The sequence below is a fragment of the Mandrillus leucophaeus genome, unplaced genomic scaffold (genome assembly GCF_000951045.1).
Source record: "Mandrillus leucophaeus isolate KB7577 unplaced genomic scaffold, Mleu.le_1.0 Scaffold30, whole genome shotgun sequence".
Lineage (NCBI taxonomy): Eukaryota > Metazoa > Chordata > Mammalia > Primates > Cercopithecidae > Mandrillus > Mandrillus leucophaeus.
This window is the reverse complement of record NW_012103143.1, coordinates 4,390,415-4,401,176: the sequence shown is the minus strand read 5'-3', so window position 1 is coordinate 4,401,176 and position 10,762 is coordinate 4,390,415. Positions and strand designations below refer to the sequence as shown.

General features: G+C 43.9%; 1 protein-coding gene across 1 annotated transcript in view; it reads right to left on the bottom strand.

Moving 5' to 3' along the window:
* The window catches only part of PPFIA1 (protein tyrosine phosphatase, receptor type, f polypeptide (PTPRF), interacting protein (liprin), alpha 1), a 146,805-nt gene that overhangs the window by 63,432 nt on the left and 72,611 nt on the right, over window positions 1–10,762 (bottom strand). The window contains exons 2-7 of the mRNA XM_011987091.1: window positions 6,118–6,219; window positions 5,610–5,774; window positions 5,026–5,100; window positions 4,246–4,347; window positions 3,784–4,005; window positions 616–762 (exon numbers count right to left, since the gene is read on the bottom strand). Of these exons, the coding sequence (XP_011842481.1) occupies window positions 616–762; window positions 3,784–4,005; window positions 4,246–4,347; window positions 5,026–5,100; window positions 5,610–5,774; window positions 6,118–6,219 (813 nt within the window). The remainder of the gene's footprint in view (window positions 1–615; window positions 763–3,783; window positions 4,006–4,245; window positions 4,348–5,025; window positions 5,101–5,609; window positions 5,775–6,117; window positions 6,220–10,762) is intronic.

The following is a 10,762-nucleotide window of genomic DNA, read 5'->3' as shown; positions in this document are numbered from 1 at the left end:
TGGAGTCCAGTGGCACAATCATAGCACAGTGAAGCCTTGAACTCCAGGGCTCAAGTCATCCTCCCTCCTTAGCCTCCTGAGTAGCTAGGGCTAAAGGCACATTCCACCATGCCGAGCTAATTATTTATTTTTTTAATTTTCTGTAGAGACAGGGTCTTGCTATGTTGACCAGACTGTTCTCACATTCCTGGGCTCAAGTGATCTTCCCGCCTCAGCTTCGCAAAGTGTTAGAATGACAGGCACGAGCCACTGCGTCTGACCAAGACTTTATTTCTCATACTATTCATTTATCATAGTGCTCCCACTTAGTAACAAATAGCCAGTTGCCTTGAAGTTCTTTGCCACTCTCTCCTCCTTTGGTAAAAATGCTAAAAAGCAATAGATTAACTTTCAATTACAACAAAAGAAAAAATTGAGGACAAAATGGTTAAATCAAATCCTACGTTATCAAAACCTGTAAACTGAAGGAACTCCCACATATCTTGAACATAATATTCTAAGGTCATAAAAACTTGATATTTGGACTTGATTTCCAACATGAAAGTGAGAGAAAAAGGGTCTTTAATTTCATTAATAATTAACTGAAGCCAGACAAAGATCGATAAAATCCATTACCTGTCGATGCATAGAATCTTTATTTGCAATTTCATTTTCAAGTTTATCATTGAGGTCATGCACAGATGTGGCTTCACGCTGTGCAGCGAGGTAGCGTTTTTCAAGAGTAGTGATTCTCTCTTCCATGTCTTCCTTTTGGGCCATGGCCTAAATTAGTATTTCAGAGGGGACAAAAAAGTACGTAATTAACAGATTACACATTAAGATACTTAAGAGAGAAAAAAACTGAACTAAATCCCAAATTTCCAATCAAATTAAAAATTAGCATCTTCAGGCCAGATACAGCAGCTCACTCCTATAATCACAGTACTTTGGGACGCTAAGATGGGAGGATGGTTTGAGGCCAGGAGTTCAAGACCTTGTCTCTACAAAAATATTGTATTTTATTTTTTGAGACACAGTCTCCCTCTATCACCTAGGCTGGAATGCTGTGGTGCAATCAGGGCTCACCACAGCCTTGACTTCCCAGGCTCAAGGGATCCTTCCACCTCAATCTTCCCAGTAGCTGGGACTACAAGCGCATACCACTATATCCACTAATTTTTAATTTTTTGTAGAGATAGAGGTCTTACTATGTCGCTCAGGCTGGTCTTGAATTTCTGGGCTCAAGAGATCCTCCTTGGCCTTCCTTTGGCCTCCCAAAGTGTTAAGATTACAGACGTGAGCCAGCATCCCTGGCCAAAAAAATTTTAAAGAAACAAAAATCAGCCACGCATGGTGGCATGCCCCTGTAGTCCCAGGTACTTGGGAGGCTGAGGCAGGAGGATTGCTCGAGTCCGGCAGTTCAAGGCTGCAGTGAGCTATGATGGCACCACTGCACTCCAGCCTGGGTAACGAGAGAGATCCTGTCTCCAAAAAAAAAAAAAAAAATAGTGTCCTCAAAATTAAATTGAAGACGACGTCAATTTTCTCAAATGTGAATGAAAATGTAACTACCTCAAATATCATAAATATTCACCTATACGATTAACAAAGACTTGTCTCTCTTAATACTATGTCTAGCCACTCAGTTGACCAAGCTTTCCTATTTCTACATAATATTATAAAAATATATACACTCAAATATCTAAATATTTTTCAAGGAGGTGAAAGCGTCCTCAAAGAAGACGCAGTCTATGTCTGCCTCACGCTACAAATGGTCTTACACAGGACAGGGTGTGGCCTCTCTCAATGGATACAATAGTGAGATACAAGTCTCACTTTCTAGGATAAGGGTTAGATGAAATCTCATACAATTACAAGATTCAGGCATATTGACAAATGGAAACAGAAGTACAAGTTCAATTTAATTGGACGCAACTACCTGAAGTCTACAAGATGATTACTAAACAGTATCAAACACTTAAGGCTAGGACCAGAACTTCTTGCTTGTGAAATACCTGTCCTCCACCCCCAGAATTCACTATTTTCAAGTTGTTCCCTATTTATAAAATGACTAAGGTTAGCGAAGTGATAACTATTAAAAGTGACTACTAAAAGGCATAGGGGAAAAAAGCTCAACATCACTGATTAGAGAAATGCAAATCAAAACCACAATGACACAGGATCTCACACCAGTCAGAAAGGCTATTATGGAAAAGTCAATAACAGATGCTGGTGAGGTTGTGGAGAGAAAGGAATGTTTTCCTACTGTTGGTGGGAGTGTAAATTAGTTCAACCATTGTGGAAGGCAGTGTGGAGATTCCTCAAAGACCTAAAGATGGAAATACCAACCCAGAAATCTCATTACTGGGTATATACCCAAAGGAATATAAATCGTTCTATTATATAGACACATGTATGTGTATGTTCACTGTAGCACTATTCACAATAGCAAAGACATGGAATCAACCTAAATGCCCATCAATAGTGGACTGGATCAGGAAAATGTGGTACGTATACACCATGGAATACTATGAAGCCATAAAACAGAATGAGATCATGTCCTTTGCAGAGACATGGATGGAGCTGGCGGCCACTATCTTTAGCAAACACAGGAACAGAAAAACAACATACCTCATGTTCTCACTTATAAGTGGGAGCTAAATGATGAGAACACAGGGACGCACAGAGGGGAACACCACACACTGGAGGGTGGGAGGAAGAAGAGGATCAGGAAAAATAACGCACGGGTGCTGGGCTTGGTACCTGGATGATGAAATAATCTGCACAACAAACCCCCAGGACACACGTTCACCCGTCACAGACCTGAGCATGTGCCCCAAACTTGAAAGGTAAAATAAAAAATAAAAAATAAAAGTGATAGGTCTTAAAAATTCTCAGCATGTTCATCTCTGCCACATACTCTCCCGCTATAGCCAAAGAATAGAACCTAGCAGGTGACACAGCACACACACATGCTCTTCCTGTGGCGAATTCCTACATGAAATTACTCATGCCAAACTATCACACTGAAAAGCAGACGTTCCACGGTTGAGGCGCCTGACAAGGGACAAAGCGCAGGTTAGAAAGTGACAGGAAGGGCACCTGAGAAAGAACTCAGCCTCACTGTTCCATGATCAAGTAGTTTCTCATAGTGATAATGGCAGAAATACTTGTCAGCAATGAGTATATGCGACATATTTTTACTATACGATCCTGATGACCCACGTGGAAGCAAATTCCACTCTTGATTATTTGTCTGACCATCAATATTCAATGCCACGAGTTCCTTGAAGGAGCAGGTCACAAAACGAGAAGACCGCCAGCAACGCCCCTTCCCACAGTTAACAGACTATAGTCACATCGCCCTACGTGAACTAGCACAGCCAGGATCAACGTCTGCTTGCTAAGCATGTGTGCAACGGAAGGCAATCTGAACATAAGAACCAATTAAGACAGCCTAGAAATTGCACAGATAAAGAATCTACAAACAAGGACATTAAAGAATACCAAAGCAGCACAGGTAGGAGGGGCTGGTGTGGCGTCCACTCCATGGCCACATCAGTCAGTGGTACCAGTTCTCCTCTATTTTGAAGCGCTCAGGGACAGGAGATTTCACAACAAAAATGGGGAGGCATCTTATCGCAGTTTCACAGCACTCTTTCTTTTTCAATATAACTTATATAATAATCCAAAGGTTGAAAGTAATTGGGAGAGCAAGGGACAAAAGGAGAAAAAAAATCATTTAACTAAAACCTCCCAAACATTCAACTTCATGACAAGCCTGTAATTTTTGTTACTGCTCACTTCACGGACATCTCGTTGCAATTTTGTGTTCATTTCTTCAGATTTGATGAGATCTTTTCTAGCAGTGTCCAGATCCTCTTCCAGCTCTGACACGTGACTGGAGAGGGAAGCCAGGCGTTCTTTCATTTGGCTCTGTTCCCTTGACTGCTTACTTATGATTTCTTGGAGCTCAATTACTTTAGCAAGGTCTTCCTCATGGCTTAAAGAACCATCAGAAGATCTCTGATAGGAGGAAAAAAAAAAAAAGACACCCTAAATACCCTTGTTTGGTGAGCTATAAAATAAAAATACTTCCAGGAAACAGCTAAAATCAAAACTGACTTATGCAATCTGTCGGATTACACAATTTTCATGACCACTTCAGCTCTAAGCCGGCACTTTAGCAACCATTTTCCACATAACCCGACACATGCTGTGGACAAATGAAATCAAACAGAATGAAGAGAAAGCCTACAGACTTGCCTTTCCATTCGTGCTTGGTGTATTTTCTTGTTCGTGGTTTATGTCCAGCACTCCATCTGTTAGTGTTTTTTTCTGACTATTCTGTTCTTTAAGAATCATTAGCTGAAACCAAAAAATTGAATATGAGTGTAAAATACCTTACGTAAGAGAAATAAGTAAAGATAGCAAAACTCCTTTTGGAAAAACACAACTATAAACTGCTTAATATAGTATAAAAGAGAAAGCATATGGCAATGCTATCCAATCCGAAAATAACCAGATCATTAAAGACGGAATTTATTATCCACTGGCCAAATGAGTCCTTAGGTAACCATAGTTTTCTAGTCCTTAAAATGACCCAGATAGGTTGGTCCTCAATATAACATGTGATACACACAACTACAGTCTTTATACTTCTTTTACTTTTACTTTTTTTTTTTTTTTGAGACAAGAGTCTGGCTCTGTCGCCCAGGCTGGAGTGCAGTGGCGCAATCTCAGCTCACTGCAACCTCCACCTCCTGGGCTCAAGCGATTCTCATGTCTCAGCCTCCCGAGTAGCTGGGACTAAAGGAACATGCCACCACTCCCGGCTAATTTTGTATTTTTAGTAGAGATGGTGTTTCACCATGTTGGTCAGGCTGGTCTCGAACTCCTGACATCAGGTGATCCACCCGCCTTGGCCTCCCAAAGTGCTGGGATGACAGGCGTGAGCCACTGCGCCTGGCCTTATGCTTCTTTTAATAATTAAAGGATAAAAATAAAAACCTCCCAGTTCAACTGATGATGAAGTCTCAAGCTTACCTCTTTGTGTGTGGCACCTAATTCCTCTTCTAACAAACTACATCTTTCAAGTGCTACTCGTAATCGCTCTCTCACCTGAAAATAAAAGGGGTTGAGTTTGTGTGTATGTGTGTATACTGTTTATTTTATTCTTAATACATAGTTAAGTGTAATATATACACTTAATGTATATATTAGTGTAATATAACATAATAAAATACCATTAATGTCTGTCCTCGATCTTAGTGTCACGAAAACTTGTTAATGGCTCTAAATTAAGTTTGAGAAAAACAAATCTTCCCCTGAAATACTAGGTTGTTGCAAAAGTAATTGCAGGGTTTGCCATTAAAAGTAATAGCAAAGCCCACAATTACTTTTGCAACAACCTAATACTACCCAATCTGTAACAGCAAATCAATATATATTGGTAATTTTAAGACATTTATGCCAATTAGTACTTTTTAAACCTACAAAACCCTGTTTTCTTAGAGAAGTTATTTCCAAGAGTTCAAGAAGCTTCAAAAAATAAAAGTTACACCAACATTTGCGAAGCTGGCCTAATACACGGTATGTGCACAAACCAAGACTTATGTGGCTGATGGCACCTTTTCATCCAGAGCTTTGTGGTGTTCAAATAAGGACTTCAGGGCTTTCAGCACTTCCACTTCGCTGGACACGCCTGCTGGGGACTGCGCTTGTCTCTTCACCACAGTCATCCTAAGAGACCGCTCATGCCTGGAGACGAGGCATTCCAAATGCTCTAACAGCAGCTGAAATAAAAGGCCAAAATAAAGACTCGTTAAAGAGCACTTTTAATTTCATGATTGAATCTGGGGCAAATAATTCCTTTACAGTCTCATGCTAAAATGAAGTCCCTTCAATTCAGCAGAAAGACAAATTCCCCTCAACTGTATTAAAATATCCTAACTTCTCATCACAAATTTCAAGTCATTAATGTGTGATCATGCTGACTAATCACAGTCTGCTCAGTGGGAAAAGGTATGAAAAGTGTTTCAGGCCGGACAGAGTGGGTCGTCCTTTTGTTTTGAGACAGCACCCCTCCTCCTGACAGTGGCTCCAGGGGCAGACGGTGAACAGAAAGGTCACACTCACCCTGGTGTTATTCCTTTCTGCTTTCAGTTCAGCAATTTCTTCTTCCCTTTCAAGAAGCTGTTCCCTGCACACATTGAGTTCCTTAGTAAGTGCCGCAAACTCCTAGAAAATCACACAGCAAAATTAAATATATAGGAAAGACCCTCTGAAGAAAGCCTTTCATCAAGGCTTCACGGTCCTCGCACAAAGTCAATCTCATTGCAAGTTATGGGGAAGAGATCTCTGTGATCCTCCAGAGAAAGAGGGTGTCAATGGACTGGTCTAAGACCACAGACTCCCTAACAAATCACAACACTGACAGACCATCTGACTTTCTTCCATCCTTGGGCCCTGGCACAAGGACGGCAGGCAAAGAAGGGGAATCCAAGTCCACCTTCTCAGCAGCCAGAGAAGTCCAACACATTTTCCTGAACAGCATCCTGGCGTGAACTGAATGAAGACTTTTTTTTTTTTTTTTTTGAGACGGAGTCTGGCTCTGTCGCCCAGGCTGGAGTGCAGTGGCCGGATCTCAGCTCACTGCAAGCTCCGCCTCCCGGGTTTACGCCATTCTCCTGCCTCAGCCTCCGGAGTAGCTGGGACTACAGGCGCCCGTCACCGCGCCCGGCTAGTTTTTTGTATTTTTTTAGTAGAGACGGGGTTTCACCGGGTTAGACAGGATGGTCTCGATCTCCTGCCCTCGTGATCCGCCCGTCTCGGCCTCCCAAAGTGCTGGGATTACAGGCTTGAGCCACCGCGCCCGGCCTGAATGAAGACATTTTTAAATGACTCACAGACATGTGATCTGGAGTTGCTGGAGAGAGAGGAAAGAAGGCCTAGAAGGCCACCACCCCTGTCCTAGCCTCCTTATCTTCCTTTTTCTTTCTGAGACAGGGCCTCACTGTGTCACCCAGGCGAGAGTGCATGGTGTGACCACGGCTCACTACAGCTTTGACCTCCCGAGCTCAAGTGATCCTCCTGCCTCAGCTTCCCAAGTAGCTGAGACCACAGGCTTGAGCCACCGTGCCCAGCCTCTCTTCTAAAGTAATATTTCTTCTGCAAGAATCCCTACTGTGGGGAATCAACTTCCAGCATGATAGCACAAGAAACTCCACTGACCTGCTTGCTCCCAAGGAAAACAGGTGAACCCTGTAAGAAAACAACTATTCAAAGACGCTGGAGATCATTCTAAGGGTTCACAGCAAACAATCAAAAATTCAGTAAGAAAGGCCAGAGTCTGTTGCATTTGAACCAAGACTGCTCCCTGCCTCCCCTTTCCAGGCCAGTGAGGCAGCAACTCCATTCCAGACTGCTGTAGCTGACGACGCAGTGCTCTCTCCCCCGCTCCATCACGCCCCAGCTACGTGCTGCTGATGCCACATCCTGGCTAGTGCAGTCATGGGCGGGGGCCTTCCTACCTCTGTCCAGCCTCCACTCTGGAATGGAGGCTCAACTTTGAGTGTGGCGGGCTAATACCAGGGGTCCTGATCAGCTGTGCCCTGGCTCTGGGAGGCAGTGGTTGCAGGGCTGGAGTGACAAGCTGAGAGGGCCCTGGCTGATACCATAAGACCAGGGGCGTCATTCAGGGAGAAACGAGTTTGGTGATGTTTAAACAAACCTGAGGGCACTCTTTAAACCTAAGAGCAGTGGAGGCAACTGGAGGTGTGGGTTTAATGGAGACACAGACTGGACTGCGGCTGGGTAGTCTGCAGGGAGAGCTGGAGAATTCTTGCTGCAGGAGCCCTCCAGGGTGGGAACAAATCTCCTAAAATGACTTCAGAAACTGTTTTTAGAATTAGCCACAATTTCACTGAATTGGTTCCTAATTATCCCAGGGCATTGCTGAAGACAACAGAAACATTTGTGGGGCTCAAAACTGAGTGTGGTCAGAGAGAGTGGAAGAGAGCAGCAGGGTGACTGTGGACACACCCAAAGCTGCGCCTGGCTGGGGAGTAACAGCAGAGGCTGAACACGGCAGGGGTGGGGAGGGGACATAAGCACATTTCACTACATGAATCTAGCATTCACTGAACTGGTGAAGCTGGCAAGTTTTATGTTAGTATAGTTTGTTGCAATTAAATATATATATAAATATTATAAATATATTACACTGTGAGTTTTGGAGACAAGGCTGCTCCTAAGACCATAACATTAGCTAAAGAACATGAATATCTCTTCAATTCAGGTGTTTATTTTTTTTGTTTTTTTTGAGACGGAGTCTCGCTCTGTCTCCCAGGCCGGAGTGCAGGGGTGCAATCTTGGCTCACTGCAAGCTCCGCCTCCCAAATTCACGCCATTCTCCTGCCTCAGCCTCCTGACTAGCTGGGACTACAGGCGCCTGCCACCAGGCCCAGCTAATTCTTTGTATTTTTAGTAGAGGTGGGGTTTCACTGTGTTAGCCAGGATGGTCTCGATCTCCTGACCTCCTGATCCGTCCACCTGGGCCTCCCAAAGTGCTGGGATTACAAGCGCGAGCCACTGCGCCCGGCCCAATTCAGTATTTCAATGCATACTTGCAAACACAAAGAAATTTCAACAATACTAATAAAGATCACCCAAATGTGTCTTAAAACCTGATAAGGATCCTGTCAAGTGTTGAAACCTCTTCAGAGATCGAACGGAGCATTCAGAAGCGGGCTCCTGGGCTTGGCAGCATGAGGGAGGAGGGTGGGGATAGGCCGCTGTGCAGACGGGTCTCCTGGAAGTGGGCTCCTCGGCTGGGTGGTGTGCAGGAGGAGGGTGGAGATAGGCCGCTAAGCAAACCGGTCTCCTGTCCACGTCCTCCCATCAAGTTTGTTTTCCTTGTCTTAAGTTTCAGAGATTTCTTTTTTATGTGCCAATATTAATCATATCAAATGCCCTGATTTACATCTTCTCTGATAATTTACTCTAGCTGACTGTCAGATCATCTAATGCCTAACTTTAATGAAACAGTGTCATCTTATGAAGGGGTTTGTACATGAGAAAAGATTATTCCTCTTGCAGGCAAAAAGCAAACAGACTCAAACTAGCTTCAGTTAAAAAGCCATTATTAGGCCAGGCACGGTGGCTCACGCCTGTAATCCCAACACTTTGGGAGGCTGAGGTGGGCAGATCACCTGAGATTGGAAGTTCGAGACCAGTTTGACCAACACAGAAAAACCCCGTCTCTACTAAAAATACAAAATTAGATGGAAGTGGTAGTGCATGCCTGTAATCCCAGCTACTCAGGACACTGAGACAGGAGAATCGCTTGAACCCAGGAGACAGAGGTTCTGGTGGGCCGAGATCGTACCATTGCACTTCAGCCTGGGCAACAAGAGCGAAACTCCGTCTCAAAAAAATAAATAAATAAATAGCCATTATTGTGGCACATAACTGTCAAGTTAAAGTAAAGAGTTGCCTCCAGGCTTGCCTGAATACAGGACCTTGAATTTTATCACTGTGCCCCTCCACCTTGTCCCTGTTGTCTGGGTCAATTTTGTGAAGTAACTGCCAATCCACTAATTTTATCTTTGACTATGTCCAGTACAGAGTCTATCATCCTGGCTCATATCCTTTTCATTTACTAGATTTCAAGTTCTTCTTCCTTTTTTTCTTCCTTTATTTTTGGGTCACATCTTCTTGCTCTTGTTTCCTTTTGGAAAATTTCTTGTTTTCATGGATGCTAATTTATGTTTTTAAGCATCTTAAACATACTTATTTTGACAGTTTTTGCCAGACTGTCTGTCCTTGAATTTCCGACGCAGTAAATGCACAGCTCTGTAAGGCATCAACTCTGTGAGGATGTGTGTTAGAGTACAGAGGAACTGGGGTCTCAGGCTCATCCTGGTAGAAAGTTTGATGTTGGGTCTCAGGCTCATCGTGACAGAAGGTTTTCTGTTGCTGGCGTTCTCCTCCCTGTCTAGTGGCTCAGTCCATTCAGGCTGCTATAACAAACTCCCATTACCTGAGTGGCTTAAAACAACAGAAATTCATTTTTCACAGTTCTCAAGGCTGGAAGTTCAAGAGCAAGGCATCAGCAGATTCGGTGTCTGGTGAGGGCCCAACTGCCAGCTTCTGTGACCTCACAAGACAGAAGGGACCAGGGATCTCTATGGGGTCTCTTCTAAGCACATTATTCCATTCACAAGGAGTCCACCCTGATGACCTAATCCCCTCCCAAGGGCTCTACCTTCTAATACAGTGAAACTAGAGAGTGGGATTTGAGCACGTGACTTTGGCAGAGCGGGGGACACAAAAGTATTCAGTCCATAGCACTAGTGTTCTGTGGTTGCCCTCCGAGCCTTCCAAGGCCTCAGTCCAGAACTAGGTTTACCGTGGTGATGCAGGATTCTGTCACGTGGTTATGTCACTGACAGTGCAGACCCTGGCAGAGAATCATGGAACAGCAGGACTCATCCCAGGCCTTGCGTTCTACCTTCCTAGGACCACAACTGCCAATACAGCCCCAATCTCTATAGCAGAGAATTGCCTTGGATGGGGAAATCGTATCTAACTCCAGCTTCAAAAACTATCTAAGGCCAGGCATGGTGGGTCTCGCCTGTAATCCCAGCACTTTGGGAAGCCAAGGTTGGAGGACTGCTTGAGCCCAGGAGTTCAAGACCAGCTTGGGCAACATAGTGAGACCCCATCTCTACAAAACATAAAAAATGAGCACACACCATGCGTAGACCCAGTAGCATAGACC